At 28.7% G+C, this 23125-nt stretch overlaps 1 protein-coding gene across 1 annotated transcript in view; it reads left to right on the top strand.

Annotated features, from left to right (window-relative positions):
- Positions 1-23125, top strand: part of LOC107441319 (cartilage oligomeric matrix protein-like) — a 301899-nt gene that overhangs the window by 236682 nt on the left and 42092 nt on the right. The window contains exons 9-12 of the mRNA XM_043046110.2: positions 13120-13260; positions 14515-14592; positions 15155-15307; positions 21782-21886. Of these exons, the coding sequence (XP_042902044.1) occupies positions 13120-13260; positions 14515-14592; positions 15155-15307; positions 21782-21886 (477 nt within the window). The remainder of the gene's footprint in view (positions 1-13119; positions 13261-14514; positions 14593-15154; positions 15308-21781; positions 21887-23125) is intronic.

The following is a 23125-nucleotide window of genomic DNA, read 5'->3' as shown; positions in this document are numbered from 1 at the left end:
TTAAATATTTATTAAAATATTTTTTAAAAAATTTTAAATTTTAAACAAAAACTTCTTGTACGAGGTGCATTAACTTTATTGTGTTTGTATTTGTTTAATAGTCGTTCAAATAAAAAGAAGAAACAACTTCTTCAAAAATTAAGCCTTATATTTATTCAAAACTTGATTTTTTTTCTTCTATTATTTCCCACATCTCCACCTTTTCTAAGTTATCCAGATCATTAGTTTCATTTTATGTCATCCACCACAATTAAGTATTTTTCTTCTTAACATTGTGCAGCCAAACAATTCTGTTTTGAAAACAATACCATGAAAGACTTTCAAGGGAAAGCGTTTTCTTGAAAGATGAATAACTAAAGTTGTGGATCTAGAAAACTAGTTCTTTTTTTTTTCTCCCTTCTATAAACTCGGTGTTTTGATCTTTTGTTAAAATGTCGTAGCAAATGAGAAATGGAAGAACTGTAATAAATTTTGAGTAGAGTTTTTTTTTTATGCCGAACTTTACTTTTATGACTTTAAAAGAACTTTTAGCATATGACTTTTATATTTTTCTTCTTTAAAATGAGTAACTATCTCCTACGTGTTGACATCAAGATAAAATGGAAGATTTATGTTTTGTATAATTACAACCGTGTAACTACAAAAAGCTTATAAATTTATTATGGTTAAGAGTAATTTGTGTCAAGCACAAAACTCTTTAAACTAATGGGAGATGAAAAAAAGCTAATTAATAAATGTATAAAATAATACTGTCAAGTTACATATTTCTGCTATTATATATTAAGTGATGCGTAATCACTGTCTTTAATACACGTTTTCGCACTCTCAGCAAAATTGAATTCTAAAAACATATACATGTAAAAGGTCTCTAATTATCATTTAAATGAGGTAATAATAATAAAAGTTGTCAAAACCAGAGGAATCATTAAAGAAAGGGAATTTAAAAATAGAAAAGCTTGTTTGATTGCCAGGCAAACTGAACGCGAGGGAAAATGTTTACTAAAATCTTTTGAAACTTTCAGTGGCTATCAAACTGTTTTATATTTTTAATGTAGTTTTCTTCAAGAAACTTTAGTCAGATTTTAGTAAGCTTTTTTTTTATTTGCTTAGGTATTATTTAACAATCCCTTATATGTTTGATTTTCAAAAGCATTTGAAAATTAAAAACATGTAGACATGAGATTGGTATTAAGGGACACTTCCAAGAATGTATACTTGCCAGATATTTAAATATACTTTAGAGACATACCTATCACTGAATATTGCAGCCATTCTCTGAAGATTGTTTTAGTTAAATCACAATAAATTGTGCTTCATAAATAAATAATTACCCTTATAAAACTATTCTCCACAGGTTTAAATATTTTTTTAATAAATTTTTATATTTTTTAAAAGACAAATAATTTTTCTGCATGCGTTTTACTCTCAATCTTGTTGTTGATAGTATAAATTTAGATTATTTCTAAATTTGTTTTAAAACTTAAAGCTATCATTGGTTCAACTGTGTGAAGTAGTAATATAAGAAACAGCAATATTTGCACAAAAGCTTTCGAGGCAAAATCTCAATGGACCGAATATTCTTTGACAAAATAAAAGCCAAGTAATAAATGGTATGGACAGAATCTTACTGTCTTAGAAAAATTAATCCAACGTTAAAATTTTAAATCGACACTTTAAACCATAGTGCTCATAGTACTTTTGTAATTTTAATAAGGTATTAATTTGGACCATACTTTTGTTCAATTTAAACAGTTGCATCGTGAAATTGCGTTGGAAATGGATTAATTTGCACTATAATATGGTTCAACTTGATGCAATATTAAGATTGCAGCTAACTCGCTGCAGCAATTTTACAGCCAATCAAATTGAAATCAACCAGGCAAGAAAGAACTATACATGATAAAAGCAGCCATATGACATTATTTTTGACATGTTACTGAAAAAAGAATAGATTCATAATTATAGCAGAGTTATTCCTACACTGTTAGAAATTCTGGTGCATAGTTGCAACATTTTTGGTGTTGAGGTAAGCAAAATATATTTTCAAGTACACAAATCTAGCTATCGTGCAAAACAATTTATATGAAATAAATGTAATAACTTTTCAAACTTTTTTACTCAAAATGTGCATGTTTTTAAAATTAAATGTTTTTTTGCAAGGAAGCCATGAATTTATCAGAAACAATTTATTAGAAACAATTTATGCATAAATTGTTTCTAATGCTCGTGAAAATATATGTTGTCAGTAAATAAACAAAATAAAAAGTTAATAAAAAAAAATAAATGAAACTACAGAAGTGAAAAAGTAAATAAAATATGTGACTAAATGCGCTATAAAAATTTTAGTTTACCTTCACAACAAAAACAGTGGCAACTATACACTAACACGTTTTACACTGTAGGTTTACAAAATGTTTTTTTTTAGATATTCCAAATCAGTTTCCTGTGTATTTAGATTTCTAACAACTATATTTTAATATATTTCTTCAAAGTATAATTCTCCCCTCCCCATAGTGTGAACATTTATGCGCTTATAATAAACTTTTAACACAATATTTCTCAATCTTGTAACAACATTTAACAAAGAACATTAAACCATATACACCACTGTGTACAAGTTGAATAGATAATAGTTCAATAGTTAAATATGTTTTCGTTATAAATTATATCTTTGCATTTTAATAAAAGTTTGACATTAAAGTAACTGATTATTTGTTTAGGTGCAAGTTGTTACGAAGACAAAACTTGGATGCAATAAGAATGAAAAGGATTACCTTTATTATTTTCACCAGCGCTCCACTAAAATTAACTAATTTCTAATTGTACAAAACATTTAAAGAGCATTCTTTTGTATACAAAATCATTAACACCGAAATCTCTAGTCTTACATATTTGTTTAGATACATTCCACTTGCCAAAGAAACCACTTTTGTACTTTAAGATGTAATAAAACTTTTATGTCGATGATTATGTGTGCTAAATTCCACAAGTGTCTTTACAACAATCGATTAGAATACGATGCAAACATTTTTATTTGTCTTCTACAGACAATAAAAGTAGATTAAAATAAAAATTTAAAGCATAAATTCCTTAAATGTGAATATTTTTTTTAATTGACTAATAAAAAATTTACGAGCTTTATTTGCATATTATGTATAGTTTAACAGAATAAAAAAAATTACAATAATGCTTGCACTTAAAATAAGTTTCAAAAATATGCCCACACCGTCCTTAGTTTACTTATTGTTTCTAAAATTTAATCTAATATTCCATTTCTGAAAAACATAATAATAAATTTAAACTATATTATAAAAATACATGTACGCAGTTAAAAAATTCTGGTAAAATTAATCTACTGTATTGTAATGAATGTCTGGTTTAAAAAATATAATTATGGTCAATGAAATCAAAATAAACGGTATTTAAAACATTCATTTGGTAATTGTTTCATTCATGTGATAGATACATGTTTACCGGAAATCAAAATTATAATTCTTAATATCACACATTTACTACAAAATACAAAACTGGAAAGTGAACATAATCGAATAAGTGGTTTTCATATCAATCTCTAAGGTATCCCCATGTAATATCCAAACATTATCACATATTATAAAAAAGTATTTTGTTAATTTTACCAAAATCATTATCAAGATGCTTCGATTAAAATTACCGACCTTTTTTGTGTTCGTTTTTAGAGCTAGAAACATGGTGAATTTTATTATATTTCAGTAGTTATAGCCATACTTTTTCTTTAGGGTACAGTCTGTATGTAATGTCTTGAATATGTGTGGATATAATATTTCACTCGTTAGTTTCACCCATAACCTGTTTTTGACGTAATCTTACGCTATGGGGAATTTTGAGCAGCCTCTTTTCGACCTAATATAGGGTTCATGTTTAGTCCTTCAATTCCCTCTTATTTTTGACTTATTTTGTTCTCTACGCTTGTCTGCATGCTTTCAAGAAGCTAAGATTGTCTGCTGGCTAGCAAAGAGATGCATAAAGGCAAATTGTAGTTTAACAGGTAAGGTGTTAAGTGTGTGCCAAAACACGGTTAAGTGTAATGTGCATAGCCAGGACAGAACTTTAAAAAATAAAAAATAGGAACCTCAAATTATTCTTTAAAAATGAGAGATCCGTTATGTATCTTGATGGCTATTTTATGCATTCCACTTCATAAGACATTGTGTAAAACATTCACGTTTTTTCGAAACTTTCAACTCTGACTTCAGTTTTTAAAACTAAAAAAAATAAACTTCTATGGAAGTAAATATTTCGTCGTGAAATGCGATAATTGTATCTTTCTTAAATATCTAAGTTTAATCAATTACTTTTTCCTTCGAAGCTATTCATCGTAATATGATATGAAGTTTTTGTTCCACTTCTATTCTTACAGAATGTTTTAATCCTTTAAGTAACGTTTTTTGTTTCCCTTCTTCTTTCGAGAAATAGCTGGAATTCGATATAATCATTTATGAAATGACAACAATCGTCATGCAACCGTAAAAACTGCTATAAATCTTGCAACATTTTGGTTTAAAACTATTATGCATTTTTAATTATTGATAGCATTAAAATCTATGTTGAGGTATTCTCAGTTCGTAATGTATGATTATAATAATATAATTTAGTAGAACTAAAATATGATGTCCGTGAATGAAAACACTTTTTAAGGGATCAATGGTGAAACAAAATAACAATTAAAAAAAGGATTTTATTTTAAAATCTAAGCTGCACTTCTTTGCTAAGCTGTCACTTTTTCATATAGAGTTTTTAAGTATATAAGCAAGAAACTATGAGTTAAATAACTCCAAATAAGTATAGTAGCTGTAATAAAGTTCATTTTATGTGTTTATTAAAGTTTATTATTTGTGTTTCTTTTTCTAAAGTAGAAAATATATAGTATCATAAAAAAAACATCGATGCATTTTTCCTTTCTATGTATTTGTTGTTTTTTACCTGCAATGTTTCGGATTCACCGACACAAAAGAAATTGGATAGCATCCGCTGCAATAATAATGAAACAATTCTTCAAATACGTTTTTTAACGAGTGCCAGATAGCGGAAGTACTGTACGATCGAGTGTCGGGTAATCGAGGTCCTCCTGTAAAACAGATCCAAACTTGTAAAAATTTAATATGTAATATTTTGGAGAGCAATATTAAAAAAAATCAGGTGTCGTTAAAAAAATAACAAAAATGAAGTACTATAATGAATTATTGAAAATGTTCCCCAAGTTCTGCTCTCAGCACCAACCAATTATCAATTTGATTTACATCATAATACAAATATTGCTTATATAAAGTAATGATCAAATATCTTTTGCCATGCAAAAATTCTAAAAATAAATAGCTACTAAAGATAACGAAAATGTAACAATCTTGACTAAAAGTTGCTTGCAAATGGAAACAAATGGAGAAGAAAAAAACAATGGATAGTCATCAAAAGAGGAAACAAAAAATAACTTTTGGTTCTATGATTCGATTTATTTGTTATATTTTCTTGGGCATTATTTAAAAGACCAAGTCAATTGCTTGAAACCATTCATTCACCTTCAGTGACTCTGTCTACATAAACTTGAAAAAACTGAGTATTTGAACTATAATAACTAAACAGACACAATTAAATAAAAAATAATTGGTTTGCATGAAATCACTTATGTGTTCTCGAGTTTTATACATATATTTTTTTAAATTGCTGTGAGTAAATCATTTGAGGAGATATTAACAATAAAAATATACGACAAAAATACCTCTTTCTAATTATTAATAGTTAAACCAGGTATCTAATAATTCTTAATAAACATAACTTTGAAATTTTTCACATGTTAATGTCAGTATGATTTTATGAATTTGATTGAAAATGATTAGCTATTTTGTTATTTTAAAATAAAGCTATTTTGTTATTTTAAATTAATTTTGTTATTTTATAATCCTTTTTCATCCTTTATTTAATTTTTAAAAACTGCACTTAACTGTTGTCCTATAAATTACCATGAAACAACTCAAAATTTTGAGAGAAACTTAATTTTGATTTTAAAAAGCATAATTTGTATTCTTTTTTTTTACTTTCCTAAATTTCTACATTTTATATTTTTTTGCATTATATGATGCATAATTCTAGAATTTAAGATATTCAGGTTTAGTTGCATTTAAAAATATTAAAAAAAAATTTTTTTGAATTAAAAAATAAATAAACTGTTTTTCTAAAAATATAAAATTGAAAGAAATAGAAAGAGGAATAGACATATGTATAGAAAGAATAGAATGTACATATGTATCACTCTACGTAAATAAAAAAAATTCTAAACATTTCTTTCCCATATAGTTCATGTACTCAAGTTCTTGTTTTATCCATTCTTTTTCATCCTATGCAACTATTTTTTGTACTTGATATTCGAAACTTAAAAGCAATATTCGATATTGCAGTTCAAACCTAATCGCTTTTAAGCAATCCAAATAAAAGGACATTTAAAATGGATTCAAAGTAAGTATCATAAGACAGTGGTCCCCAAACCAGCACTGAACCGTCACCGGTCCGTGAATCAATGGTGCCGAAACGTCGATGGAACATTAAATTATTGCCATTTTCCGTTATGTGCTGTATATCTCTCAGGTTTGTACGAATTTCCATGGACGAGAAGTTAACAGGCGAGTGAGAGAAGTTACATACAGCCGCACTAGTCCACGCCTATAATTGTATTTTATGCTGAAGGAATATTTAAATAAAATTAAAATTATTAAATCCAAACAATCTAAAATATAAACAATTAAAGTCCAACACTCCTCCTCAGTGGACTGAGGTTGAATTAACAAACTCTGACCAGGCCACGGCGATAAAAAGGTTGGGGAGGTATGCCGTAAGAGGTTGTTTATCCCTATATGATAGCTTTTGGCCTGGATAGCCTGGTTGGTAGAGCACTAGGCCCATGTCCAAGAGTTCGTGGGTTCGTTCCCAGGCAGGCGGAAGTGTAGTAAATGGTGACTGATGCACGTTAAATCTGTCGAATCGCGAAGTCCTCCATGTTTCCATAACAAATCAATACCTCTGGGGGCACTGATCCAGGAGTTTTCTTATCTTCAGGATTGGTTCAAAATTACAAGGCTACGGAGTTGAACATAAGTAGACGTAAACCCAAAATTGGGTCAGCTGTTCAACGACGGATATAATATCTGTTACCTTTTGGCGCTGTGTAGTACTATAGTCTCATAGTGTTATTTTCAAATAAATGTATCTTAATTTATTAATCAAGTTTAACTAACTTCACGTGTTTATAAAGTTATTAATATGAAAAACAAAAGGCAATCTTACCAAAATCTTTTTAACCCCTAAGAAAAAACCTTATTTTCATTAGATTACTTTCCGTAACGTATAAACACACCATTCCAAAATTCATTAAGAACACTTGATCCCATAATCAATCAATAGACCATTTTTTAGAGTATCACGTTTCCGAAAAGCTGTCACAATTTGTCTTTCTATGCATATTGCAGATGTTAATGCAATAAAAAAGAAGAAAAAAATCTTATTTTGAACTAAAGCAATCTGTGTCAAGGTGTTTGAAAGCTAATTTAAAGGAGGATTAAAGAAATGCAAGCAATCATCATATATTATGAACTGGTGATCGAAAAGGCTAAAAAGAAATTCTTTTTTTACAAAATTCTATTTTTACAAGAAGAGGTGAATTATACTAAAGTAATGAACCAAAAATTTAACTAGATTAGAGAGGCTCCAGTGTTTCTCAAATTGTTGAAAGAATAACCCAAAATTTCCATTTAAACCATAAAATAAGGTTTTTGATTGGCACTTTATTTTGTAAAATATCTTTTTTTATTTCAGTTTTTTTTATTCATTTCATTTACATCAAAGCAATTTAAATCCTTTTTTTTTCAATGCTGTTTTTGACACACAGATTATAGTTCAGTTAAACCAGTTAAAAACAATACAGTAAATATCACTATATATCATATTCACTATAGGTACATTTTAAATCAAATAAAAGAGAATTTTATAAATTAAGTTTACAAAAGAATTGAATAAATTTTGCGCTTACTTAATTTTTTCATAAATAAATAATTTAAATTTTTATCACTATGCATAAATAAGATAAAGTTCATCTGTTATTTAATGAAGAAAAAAATATTACGCACAAAAAAATTTCATACCGGCACTATAACAATTCTGGGTATCCCTGAAATCTATTTTACCGCAAAATATTATACTGTAATTTTTACATTAATGTTTTTTAATTGGAGTAATTCAGTGATTTCAGGGGAATTATTACGGTAAAAATTACCGCATGTCAGATTTGTTTTTCTCTAATATATTTCGGTCAAAGCAGATTTTATGGTAACAAAGTACCGGCACTTAAAATGCCGGTACTTTTAACAGTAATTTGACACATATTTTTTTACAGTGTACTAGAATTAATAGTGTTAAGGTCCCGCAGTGGACTGATCGTTAAGACACGGTTCTCATCAGATCACCGAAGTCAAGCATCACTGGCTGCGGTCAGTGTGCGGGTGGGTGACCCACGGGTCTGGGATTCTGTTTATACCGAGGGTGTGCGGTATTGGTCCTCGTTAAACTGTGCTACCGTAAAGTGCTCGACTTCGCGCGCAGGTCGTCGGGCTACCGAAGCGGGGGTGCCATCCCCTCCGCAGAGGATCAAAATTGTGATGGCATGTCTTCGGATCATCCTCCGGGATGTTTCCCAGACCATCGCCAATAGCCCATTGTGCAGCTCTAGTGCGACGTAAATTAACAACAACAACAACAACAACAGTGTTAAGATTTCAAATCAATAAAATTGCAATGGGCATATTGGTAGGGCCGGGATATCCTGGTTGGTAGGGCACTAGGCCCATGTCCAAGAGGTCGTGGGTTCAATCCTCGCCGACCGAAGATTCCCCGCGTAGTAAATGGTGACTGATGCACTTCAAATCTGTCGAGTCACAAAGTTCTTCATGTTCCCATAACAAATCATACCTCTGGGGGTACTGATCCAGGCGTTTCCTTGTCTGCTGGATTGGTTCAAAAGTACGAGGCTACGGAGTTGAACATTGGTAGTCGTAAACCCAATATTTGCTCGCTGTTCAATGACGGTTACAAAATAAAAAATATATATCAAGCATAAATAGGCATATCGAGCATAAATAATCAGTAGACATTCTCAAAGGAACTTTAATTTTTGTAAATTTGTCTTGATTCATACTTTTGTTAAGAAATATAATAACATGGCAGATAATTCTAAACTTATTCGCATTATTTTTAATAATTCTAAATTTAATCTCATAATTTTGCAAAATGATGACCATTTATTTGAATTTTTCTGTTTTCAACAGAGAAAGGTAGATAATACTATTAAGAATATTCAAGTTCTTTTATTTTGAATGAAAAATGCACAAAAGGACTTTTTAAAATCAAAAGATTAGATGTTTCTAGTAAAAAAAGAAAGCAGAACAAAATGTATTTAAGACAAATAAAATACTCTCAAACATTCCCTTACTCAAGGGGTACAGTGGACAATAACAACAAAAGATATTTTTAACAATCTGCCATTTTGCTTGTTTACCTCCTTTTTTCAATCTTATTTTATAATTTTTATTAAATTAAAGAAAACATAAAATAAATTAATCGATTAAACTGTACAAATTTTTACTGAACAAGAAGCATTTTTTACCTCGCCTTTATCTTATGTTTGTAAAGTTAAATATCAAGCAAACAATATTTAATATAATTAGATTTACAAGACCCTTAATAAGTCACACTTGTTTACATGTCTACTAAAAGTGCATTGGAATTTCTAAGAAATTTAAAATCCCTGATCCCACAATGAGGAATCCAATGGACCCATCAACTTAGAAATTTCAAATTAAAAGTTGTATCTTGTGGTATATAATTCAATTTGATTCAAAACACACATTTTGAAACATAGTTAGGAATTTAAAGAAATTATGACTTCTCAAATTTATCACATTTTTCATTAAGTCTTTATTGCATCAAAAGTCTTAAGAAAATCGCTCTTGGTGAAAACAAAATTTCGGTGAAAGCTCTTTATAACAACAATTTAAAATTACATTCGGAATTGTCGTTATACTGAGCTTGTCGTTATAAGCAAATGCTGCTATTTCATGATAAAAGAGAAACAGATATAGGCAAACAGAAATAAGAGAAACAGATATAAGAGAAAGTGAAAGATAAAATACATTTTTCTCGTTTACTTTAATGTTGAACAACTATTCTAACTTAAAATACATATCTGGAATAGATAGATTTTGATAACAGGTTATAAGTTGGTCAGAGTTTTCAGTTCATGCAATAAAAAATAAATAAAGTGCAATATTTTTTGACGTTCTAGGGTAGCATTATTTAGTTTCATTAATAAGCTTCCATAATGAGAAATAAAGGTTTTTTGTATATATTTGATCACCTAAAGGCGCAGTCTTTTAAAAGGTATGACAGGAATCTGAAATATCGTAAAATAATTTTTATTTTGCTAGGAAGAACATAACTTGGCCTGCTGCAGCTGTTACATTACTTTATAAATTTAAAACGTTAAATGCACAAGCGAAACTGAAATGATGCTTATTAATTTCTTTTTTGTTTTATACCAGAAATGAACAGACCTTAAACAACAGATATGTAATTTAATTTAAAAATTATCCAATAACGGGACACTATTAATTTTAATTCCTTATTAACATATATTTTATATGGTTTATAATTTCAGCAGTTAGACGGTGATTAGTCGCTATAGCAGACTTCTAGAAATATACTCAAATCAAGCTTTTAATGTATACTAACACACTGAACACTACACTCCATTAAATTAAACTTTTTAGTACATAAAGACCCTTCGTCTAATTTGAAATTTCAAAAGTTGAAGATCTTGAAAGAATCCTCTGGCTTTCTACGACATTTTTGTTATTGAAAAATTAGTTATAGGCTTTTACTTGAATGAATACGTGTTTCACAATTTTTCGAAAAATTCTTGCGCATTATCAAGAACGAAAAAAATGGATAAGAAAATTGCTGGTTGTAGATCAAACTTTTCCAAAATTTTAGATACTTCTTTTAAGATAATATAAAGTTTTTTTTATAAAACTTGTATTTTTCCATTTTGGATAATCATGAGAGTTTTATGTTTATACACTGCTCTGATTATTCATAATCAGAAAAAGCTTTATATCGACAACTTTCAGGCATTTTTTTTAAATTTCGATATCAGAGTAAAGTTTAATCCTGTACAAAATACTACTAATTAGTAACTGATACATTTTGTATGACTTAAAATTTACGAGTTTTCAAGTCTTAAAAGAGTCGGTAATTGGAACCTTTCAAATGATTTAAAAGTTTTTATGAGAATCATAAGTGCTTTTTTTTGGCTGACAATGACTTACTTTCATAACTTTTCTTGATATACTGACAATTCCTTACACCAGTCAAAATTTTAAAATAATATATAATTTATTTTACGCTTGTAGTTATATTTATTTTTAAATAATTTAATTCCTCTTGAACCAAATTTAAAAAAACGATTGGTTTGCTTTATTTTCAATGGTTTTTTTGTCATTTCATGTTTTCGTTTATGCAAGAAGAATAGAGAGAGTTCAGACCATTATTTTCTCTTATTAGTTACCCAAATTTCCTGGAATCTTTCTAGGTCTTTGCGTTCTCAATTTCAAATAAAACTATTTCATTTTTTTAAAACCTTTGCAATGGATTTCTTGATTGCATTTCTGTAACAGTATTTTTTTACTTGTGTGTAGCGTGTTTCAAAATAAGAAAAATATGGCCAAAAAATTACTTTTTTGCTTTGTTTTTTTTTATTTTGTTTTACTTATTTAATAAAATTAGTATCTACAATTTCACAGATTAATCTTTTAAACAGTGTATTTAATTATCCTATTTTGAGAATTACAATATCTGTTACAAATTGTAATATGTTACTTATCTATTTTCTGAGAAAGATGTTTAATAGTGATTTAGTTTGTTACAAAAATGATGTTAAGTTATTTATAGAAGACAATTTAAAAATAGCATATTCTCCTTAGTTAAATTTTTTCTGAGAATTTTTTTTATAACTCATTTGGATTAAATATAAAGATTTTCTTGATATGTAAAAGATTTTTTTATGTCATTGAATAAAAACATCAACTTCTAAGACGAATGTCTGTAAATATCCGTCAGTTGTTACTCATTAAAATATCTAGCCATAATCATACTTAAAATTTAATTGCGCAGATAAGTAGAAGATATTTCATGATAAAATTTGCTTGATATATGTGTATACACTGCATATTGAAGAACTTCCATCTAAAACAACTAAAAACAAAAAAAAAATTAAACACTCACATGACAAAAGATATTAAATCACTACTTAAAAATTTGTAAAATCGAAAATCTAACAATGTATACTGTCAAGAAAGTTCAAAACAACATTGGTAGAGTATTCTGCGAAACCTTCTCAAATTTAAACTTTTAGAACCTTCTCAAACATGAAGTCAAAAATATGTAAATAAAAGGTCGCGAAACAATAGTTAAATGAAGAAGTCATTAATGAAAAAGGCATGTCTTAAAACCTCGAGTCCTGTTAAATTATTGCAGATTTCATTAAACTAAAATAACTTTAATGTTTTTCGTCCCCACTTTTCTCATTGGTGGTTCAACACATGCGTTTTTCTTTTCTTTCTTACTGTTCATTCCATAACGCTTACTTCTTTTCTAAAAAATATCTATTCTGAAATTATGTATTAAAGATGGTGATTACAGAACACCCACCTTTTAACGCTATTTTAAAGCTGGAAATTGCAACAGAATATTTTCAAACTGTATACAGAAAGCAATATAGTATTCCAATATTCATTAAAAACACTTTTAAACATATTAAATGCATTTATTATGTTAGCGATTGCGCATTCTAGAGTTCAGGGCAACTTTTGCTCAAACATTTTTATTACTCAATTTGCAAAAAATTGCAAATGAAAAAAACTACAGAATATTCTAATCTTTTTCCAAGAGTATAGATTTCGAATTTCATGAAATATTTTTAGTTCATAGAGCAATTTGTCCAACACATCTGCCAATAATTAATCTAAGCGTATATACTTTCAGTGTAAAGTTGCAAGACCTTGTCATCCACAAACAACTTGTTTAAATGTCGCTCCAGGATTTCGATGTGGTCCATGTCCAGCCGGATTTACAGGAAGAGAAGTGCAAGGAATTGGTATAGAATATGCCAGAACTATCAGACAGGTACTAATATTCGTAATGAAATATGTTTTTACTTAGATTGACCTGCATCTAAAATATTTTTCAAATATACATTGCACTGTACTGAAATCAATTTTCTATGCAGTAATGATAATGTTATTATAATACAAAATAATCTTAATGACTTTAAAAATATAATCGCTTATCAAAAGTACTTGAAACAAATTTATATCCTCTAAATTATGAGAAGACCTATATTTTCAATTTTGCTAATTTTATATTCAGCTAATTTTATAATTTTGTTAAAGGGGATTTTTCTTTTAATTCCAGTCCTTTTCAGTGGGAAAAAATTGGCACAAAGGTAAAATACTTACAATATAAAAGGTGATGAAATGGAAACATAAAGCCTCATTTATTTTTTAGCTATACATTTTGTTTTATAGAGTGCAGAAAATGAAATTTTGATTTATATCCTGCGATATATAAGTATTGTCTCTGAAAGTGAGGATTTTTTTAGCGAAGAAAACAACAGAAGTAATTAATGAAATAGCTCAAATCTAGAAAATAGACCTCTGGCAACTTAGGTTTAAATACACCGCTATGCTTGTTTCATCTGTCTGTATAATGCCACTGGCTACACAAAGTTTAGGACTGAACGAATCAAAGTTGCTCTGTTCGTAGTATCCCATTGTTTTCTGGCTAACAGTGAGAAGGTTTTGTTTGTAACTCTCTTTTCACAACTAATGCAAATTACTTTGATTCTAAAATTTCCTTCAAGTTGGGAAAATTTTTCTAAACTAAAAATATTTCTTATCTAATTTTGGTCTACAATTTAAATTATACAAATTAGGAACATTAAACGCCATAAAGTTGTCTGCTCAATGCTAAATGAAAATATTTATGAGGTATTATTTTTTCAGAATAAATCAGGTGGAGGTACTCTGGAGGAGTTTCTTATTTATTTTTTTTATTATTTATTTTTTGCAAGTTAAGTAAAACCTCACATGTAATTGAATAATTTTGGATGTTAGAAAAATTGTTAAATCTTATTAGAATTGTTTACAAAAAAGTTATAAAATATTTTATTTTCCTACGGTCATAAAGTAATTTTGTTCAGATACATTAAATATAATCTTTAAATTGCCTATATTTGTTATCAATATTCATAATATTTAGTTCTTAATATTTCTCCTATAAATTATTTTTTTTTTTAATTATTTTTGTACTTTATTTTGTTATTTGTTGTTTTGTTATGTGTTGTTTTGTTATAAATTTATTTTGTTATTTTTATTTTAGGTTTGTGTAGACATTAATGAATGTGACGATGGTCGAAATGGAGGTTGTGTTGAAAATTCTCAATGCGTAAATGAAATGGTGAGTTTAAAATAATGTTTTTCATCCATTACAGTGAGATGAAAGAGAACTTTAATGTTATATGCAGATTACTGCAAGTATAACAGACAGTTTATTTTTTTCATTAGAGCATAGAAGTTATTACTTTAAAAAAAAAATGAAAATTTGTTTTTCGGATATGATGCATTTCTAAAGTTTCTATTACATTATGTTACTACTTAAAATTGAATATGATAATATAAAATTAAATGCTAATATATTAATTTTTACTATTAAAATACTAGAATAAATATTCACCTTACATGGTCATTAAATGATATCAAATTTTAGTTTTAAGTTTTATTAATAAAAAAATGTAGTAAAAATTATACTAACATTTATAAATGATATATTCAGTTTTATTTGCTTTTTTTTAACCTTATGAATACTATAGCTCATTTTAAAAAAATCGTATCGTTATATGTAGCAATAGAGTGTAAATAATTGTCTACATAGCCAATAGGAGCTGGTGTACTTACAATTATAAAAAATATAATTGAATAATGGTAAATAGTTTTTATGAGTATTTTAAATGCAATTACAGGGTACATTTACTTGTGGCGAATGTATTGAGGGTTTTGTAGGAAATCAAACGAGTGGTTGCCACCCTCATCCGGGGATGTGTCCAGATGGAACAATTTGCGATGGCAACGCTGACTGTGAGTTAAGGAGAGGTCTAGTTAGATATCAATGTAAGGTAAGTCAGTTAAGATTATACTTTAAAGCTCTGAAATGAAATTTATTTCTTCAATTCACGTTATTGCGGTTTACTACATAAGAAGATATTCAAGTTTTTAAGTTCGTAAAGTTATTCCTCGAATGAAAATTTTTATATATTCTCGAATTTACAAATTTTCAAAAGACTTTGCGCAAGTTAGGGATAGATGGCAGTGCTGGCTAATACTACACCAGGAAGTAATGAAAGTAGCATAATGGTATACATTGATCATGAATAATAATTAAAAGAGCACGTTATTGAATTTACAGAGAATTAGGACGTATTGAACTTCAGAAATTAGTAGCAAAAGTTGCCACCTTTGGCAGAAATAACAGCATTTATCCACTGAATCGATTGCTTTAGATTGCTGGTACTACAGTCAAATCAGCTTCAAAACTATGCTTTAGTTCAGTCGCAGTTGTAACTGGTGGAGGCAAATCACTTGGTAACCATTTACAAGTTTTCAATCACTCATAGATCAGGAGAACTGGCTGGCCATGGAAAATTCCGGACATGTTATGTGTCAAGGAAGGTCAGGACATATGAGTACAAGTAGTCATGCATTATCCAACGGGAAACTCGTGTTGTAGAAGACTTGAAAATATGACTACTGGTCATTAACCAGTCTAGAATGTGACAGTTAATCTTCAAAATCCCAAGAAAGAAAACAAGAGATGATTGACTCACATATCCAATAGCCCCCAATATAATCACTGTTTTGTCATGGTCTAGTATGACGATGTCGAATGCAAATTGGCACTGTGCGTTTTAAATGATGCGCCTAACACGGATGTGGCCATTATGTACAACACAATAACAGAAACATAGGGATAAAAAGTAGCTTTTTATTATAAGGGAAATATTGATAATGAAATTACATAATAATATAATATATATATATAATGATATTTGTATAGAAAAAAATTATTTAGAACTCTTCAGTTACCATTTTTTATATCATTATTACATAAGGGATTTGAGGTAATTATGCAATATTCCAAAGTTGAATGAATAAAAAATTTTCAGTGTTTGTTCATAGGTAAAGTCACTCGTTATACACTCGTCACTCGTTATGGTTCAATACGATATTGATAACACTGGGAAACTAATTTTTTGTTGCATTTACGCAAATACTTGATCCTGCTTAGTTAGGATGCGAGGATTTCAAATCTGAAAATAGTTTTAATTCTAAAGCTATAGATTTTTTTTTTTTAAAAAAAAGGCCTTTTCAGTCTATTTTTGCCGAAATGTACAAGTTTAAAATGAAATATATATAACAAACTGTTACTGAAGATTGCGACGAAATTTTAGGACACATCAGCAAGATTTAAACTGCATACCTATGCCCGTAAATCCGTTATACGCCGCAAGGGGCACTTCTCCAATTAGAAACGATTTTCAAATCATCAGAGTTAAAACTAAATAGAAGCCTATGCCCGGAAATGTAATCGTCATCTGCCGCTAAAGGTACTTTCCTATTATGAACTGTTAAGAAGCAGTTCATAATAAGGAAGCGTCACTAGCGGTGTTTGAGGGTGTTTCCGTGCATGGTTTCTCATGCAGTTCTAATCCTTCTGGTATGCCCTAACTTCTCTTGAAGTTTCTCGTAACATTTATGCAACGCCTTGTAATATGTAACGTTTTAACTTGAACATTTCGTCAAGAAAGAGACAAAATATGTCATTGTAAAAAAATCTTTAGCCTGGAGAAGGAAAGATTTGAAACCAGGTTGTAGGATTGTAGATTTGAAACCAGTGACACGAAAGTATCTACGATCTGTTAAGTAATCTAATCTAAAATAATCATTTTAAAAAAATGGTTCCCCATTGTAGTTTAATATAAATATATTAAAGTTTGAGATTTTTATGCATGAGAATCTTTATGATCTAGAACGAATTGTTACTCACATCTGCTTTATAATTTTAGTTTTTTTTTAATCAAAAGCAATGTTATTTTACTTTGTTCAATAATAAACCTAATTACTAGCCCATTTGTCTTCATTCAAATTTAAATCATTTTTACATCACTATAACGATTTCAAAACACTTTAAATGATTCGAGCATCCTCGATGTCAAAATGAATTGCAAGAACATTAAACAAACGCTTTGAATCAAACTAAAATAGTTCAACAAAGTCGATTCCAATGCAGAAAACAACTAAAACAACTTATTCCAATCAATTATAAGTTTGTTTCGAGTAATCCCAAGACTGCAAAAGGAGAGTTTTGTAAAGATGGCTCATTATCCAAATACTTTGCATTTCAATTAGTAGCAGAATTCTCATGATTTATGTACTTTCTTTGCTAATTCCCCGATGTCTGATGTCATACTGTTTATCTCCCCGCAAAACTCAATGAACGTAATGTTTGAAGATTCATTTCTGCGATCTTTTGTTCAAAGATATTTCAATTTTGTTGAAAAGCTCTCAAAGTTTCCAAACGTAAACATTTATAACGAGATAATTTCAACTCAAACATTCTTTTATCAATACTTTTCTTTCAGTTGGATTGTTGGATGTTTAGTTTTTAATCAATTAATAAATCCTTCTGTTTTGTATCCAAGAATATGTTGTACTGTTAGCATAATATGAAATTTAGTTCAAATAGAAGAATATAATACATCAAATTGTTTAGTTAGTTTTAAAATGAAAATGAATAATATTTTTTTAAGTTTGTTTTAAGTATATTTTATTCAAAGTAATTGAATTTTTTTATAACAATAATTTCAAGGTTCAAGTATCAGAGATTTTGCAAGGATTCATTCTTTTTATTTTTAAATTAGTGAAAAGAATTAGGGTGAAGTGAAAGCAGCTTTCAAATATTTTATTCCATGAAACTATTTTGAGTCAATATTGTTTTTGATTGGTTATTTTCAACACTTTAAGACACCGAGAAATATACGGTAAGATTTTTTAGTTTACCTACGTGAAAACAATACCTTAAGGGTATGTTTTACTAGGAAACTGCTGTGACTACGTTCAAACTTTTTATAGACTGGAGCTGAAAATAATTTTAGTCACTTTCTTTCGATCTCATTGTGTGGTATTTGGAAAGTCTATTTTGTTGATGTTACCAAAACATATTAATGCTTAGCGAATAGGGTACGACGTCAGGCGAATCTATCAGGAACATATATATCTATGTACATATACTACATAATTATTGCATCACGGACATCAAATCTGTGATCGACTGCCAAATCACACAAATTAGGGGCGGAAAAGGTTTTATTTAAACGGATTTATTATTAGAATATCTTCAATATGCAGTATCAATATCACCAATTCGCAGTGTAAATACCTTCAATATGCAGTGCAAATACCTCCAATATACAGTGTAAGCATCTTAGCTATACAATGTAAACATCTACAATACGTAGTGTAAAATTTTCTAATATGTAATGTAAATTTCTTTAATATGTACTGTAAACATTTCGAATATGCAACCATAACTTATTCAATATGTAAAAAAATTCACAAGTGAATTTTCTTACATTAATAGTAATAGTTTTAGAAATATTATTAGTTTAATTGTATAAAAACAATGGTTAGCTACTTTTCTGTGCAATCATGTATTTATGATTGTTTTCTTATGAGTGCATTCAAATGTTTCTTTTTTTTTCATTTGATATGAAAAGCAAAGACATAATATAAAAGTTTTATTGTATTTATTGTGATATTATGAATCGATTTCAAAATAACTTCATGCGAATGAAAAAAGTAGGTTGAAGCTTCTTATTCACTAAATATTTCATACACAACATTTTTTTAAATTATATTATCAAATTATTCGAACTAAAAAACCATTAAATACCTGTCATCAATAAATTAAACGAAATATAATGATTTATAACCTAAAACACATCTTCTCACCCAATAAGAAATAATTTCAAATTAACATTTTTTAATCAATTACAAAACTTATTCAAATGAATTAAAAAGCGACTAGAATAAAATATCTAATGATAGCTCATTCACAGAATAATTTGCGTTTCAATTACAAGTTCAAGAAAATTTATGCTTTATATTCGCGATCTTTGTTAATTACCTGAGGCTTAATTTTATTACTTTCATTTCGTCTTAAAGCTCAATGCACGTAACGTTTAAATATTCATTTCTTTGCCCAAGGGTATCGCAATCGTTGTTCAGTGACGATATCACGAGACTCTAAAGTATCACGAGAATTTTTCAATAAGGAATAAAGAAATAAAAGTTGTTCTGCTTTATCTTTGTCTTCACTCCATATTCTTGTTCATTTCAAAGTTAATTGATTGAATTCTATGGTTTATATTTGTTTTTCTTAATAAAAATTATTAAATTTTTAAAAATTCGGTTAAATAATATATCGATTTAATTAATGTAAATTAAAGCTATGAGTTGTTACAAAAATACTTGTTGAAGATATTCTATATTACATGTATATGTATTTATATAATGTTAAACGAAGATGCGCAATCAATAAAGACACTGAGTGTTTCAATATTGATTTAATTAGTTTGGAAAATATGATGCGATCTGTGGTCTTTAATAGAATGAGAAAGATATCTCCTTCACATTACTGTTGTCTATTAATATAACAATTTCCAAAGTAGATTGCCTCTTTTCTCAACCAAGCATCTATTATGAAATAGAAAGATGTAAAAATTCTTCTCAAAGTAGGATACTTGCTTTTCAACCAAGCAGCCGTCATGTTATAAAAAGATATAAAAATTCTTTTCAAAGTAGAATGCCTACTTATCAACCTAGCTGCTGTCATGTAACAAAAAGGTATAAAAACATTTTGAAGGTAGAATACCTCTTTCTAAACTAGGCAGTTCTCATGTAATAGAAAGATATAAAAACCCTTTTCAAAGTAGAATGCCCCTATCTCTACCTAACAGCTGTCATATGCAACAGTAATGTATAAAAATAGTTTTCAGAATAGAATTCCTTCTTCTCAATCAAGCAGCTGTCGTGTAGCAGAGCGCTATAAAAATCATTTCCAAAGTAGAATACCCTCTTCTCAACTTAGAAGCCGTCATGTTACTCATTTTGATGAGTGCGATAGCCCTTGCATTTTATAAAGAATCATCAAAGTAGAATACCTCTTTCTCAACCAAGCAGTCGTCACGTAATTAAAAGATATAAAAACTCTTTTCCTAGTAGAATACCTCTTTCTTAACCTAACAGCCGTCATGTAACAGAAATATTATGAAAATCCTTTTCAAAGTAGAATGCCTTATTCTCAACCAAGCAGCCGTCATGTAGCAGAGCGCTATGAAAATCATTCCCAAAGTAGAATACCCTCTTCTCAACTTAGAAGCCGTCATGTAACTCATTTTGATGAGTGCGATAGCCCTTGCATTTTATAAAGAATCATCAAAGTAGAATACCTCTTTCTCAACCAAGCAGTCGTCACGTAATAAAAAGATATAAAAACCCTTTTCTTAGTAGAATGCTTCCTTCTCAACCTAGCATCCGTCATGTATCAGAAGTATATAAATGTCCTTTTCAAAGTATAGTATGCCTTCTTCTCAACCAAGCAGCCGTCATGCAGCAGAGCGATATAAAAACCTATTTCCGAAGTATTAGGTGGACTGGAAAGTAATATCGTTTCGGTGCACTTGATATTTGTTATCAAGATTTTATTTTTAATCAGTAATGTATTCACCCTCGTTAGCAACAACCTTACAATGCCGGATAGAAAATGAATCGAAATGGATCGAAAAAAATAATTGGTTTTTAAGACTAACGAATATTTAATGCGCCGAAACGACATTACTTTCTGGTCTATCTAATAAAATACCTTCTTCTCAACTTAGCCGTTATGTTACTCATTTTGATGAGGACGCTAGCCTTTGCATTTAATAAAATTACAACTTAACTTCGCTATCCTAGTTAAAGGTTATAACTCAGTTAGAAAGTTATAACTAAATTTTCTACAACCCGCGGCTATGCTTCAAAATTATGCTTTTCAGGTTCTTCAAAGCTTCATCAATAGCAAAAATTATTAAAAGTACAAATTTTACTGTTGCTTTTCTTTTGTTTTAATGTAAAAACTACAATAAGCTAATTTACATAAAAATATTGTATAACTGATTTTTTTATGCTCTTTTTATAAAAATTATAACATTTATTACAAACCATAAAGGCTGCATATGTCCAAGCATTTCAGTGGTTTATGTGATACAATAAATGAGAGATTCTTATTTATTTATTTTTTAAATTGTGACTAACTCTTAAGAAATCGATTTTATGGCGTTTCACTTTATCGTTGATACTTATTGATTTGAGTTATTAAAAAAAAGCATTATGAATTTTATTATAGTATCAGTACCCATGAATGCTGTAATCATTTCTTGTACTTAATAGCACAAAATTTTAGGGGATTTTCATGTTCAAAGAATTTCAAACAGCAGTTTTAAATTTCAAAATGGAGATAAACTAGTTACTCATTCAAATTTAACTCTTTACAGTGCCGAGTCGGATGGGCAGGAGATGGCAAAATCTGTGGACCAGATAAAGATTTGGATGGATGGCCAGATGTTGAACAACCTTGTTCTGGAGATAGATGCAAGGCTGTAAGTTTCAATTATTACGATCTCAAATTTTTAAGGAATCAGTATGTAATTTACAGTTTCCGTTGAAAAAATTGTAAATAGGAAATCATTTTTTAATACATGAAAACTAAAGGAAAATCGTATCCTACACCAACATTCCAATCAGAATTGTACTCAATTTGATCAACATGAAATGAAGTTTACATTTTTATGCAATTTATATCGTGACCAAATTCATACTTTTAAAGTTTTCTGATACCATGCGCTTTTTTTTTAAAATTTATATTAATTCTTTTAAACGTGTTTCTAAAAATAACTTATTTAAAACCAATGGTAGTTGAATAGAAAAAAATATATTTCTGCATTCAAAAGCAAAGTTAATGGGAAAGTGATACCAATCCGTTTAGGAGAAACATAAGAAATCGACACGAATGATGCTGAAAGTAATGGAGTAAAGGCATCTATTTGTCTTGCAGAACCGTATGAAATCACCAGGCTATCATTGACGACAATGATGCTTAATTAATGTAGTTAACATGTATTAATTGAAATTAAAAAAAAATTATTTATGAACTAAAAATCAAAAATAAGGAGGTTTCGTATTCAGGAGGTTTCATTTATAAAAGTAAGGAGGTTTCATTTTAGGAAACTGTAAAGTAAAAAAAGTGGAAAATTACTGTTGACACTAATGCTCAATTAATATTGATAACCTGCATGAAATGAAATGAAATGAAATAAAATAAGCTATGTATAATCTATGTATATAAATGAAATAAAAATAAAAGCCAAGTTAATGGGAAATTCGTTTAGAAAAACAATAGAAAATCGCCATTTACAGATGACGCTTAATTCATGTGTATCACTGACTGTAATATATACTACTGGTATTATGGTAATTGGCGAATTGGTTTTGATAAGAATTCTGCAACTGGGTTTCCGTAGTTTCAGAAAATATTTTTTCCAGTGGTAGCTAAGATAGTGTATTAATATTTTAATAAATTAGAATTAAATAAACTTTTTTCCACCACTATAAATATTTTAACAGTAAATTAAAGTTCAGATGGAGAAATCACCATGTTCCAAGATCCTTATCAAGTTCTAATATTATTTTCTTAAATTTAGCTTTAGTTGGCTGCCACTGACTAATATATTTTGCACGAAACTCAAATGTTGAAGGGTAATGTAATAAGTGCCAAATTTATTAATATAGGTATAAAATATTTTATTGATGTATTTGTTGGTTATTAGATGTGAACTAAT

Source organism: Parasteatoda tepidariorum, chromosome 3 (assembly GCF_043381705.1).
Source record: "Parasteatoda tepidariorum isolate YZ-2023 chromosome 3, CAS_Ptep_4.0, whole genome shotgun sequence".
NCBI lineage: Eukaryota > Metazoa > Arthropoda > Arachnida > Araneae > Theridiidae > Parasteatoda > Parasteatoda tepidariorum.
This window is presented reverse-complemented; position numbering and strand designations above follow the sequence as displayed.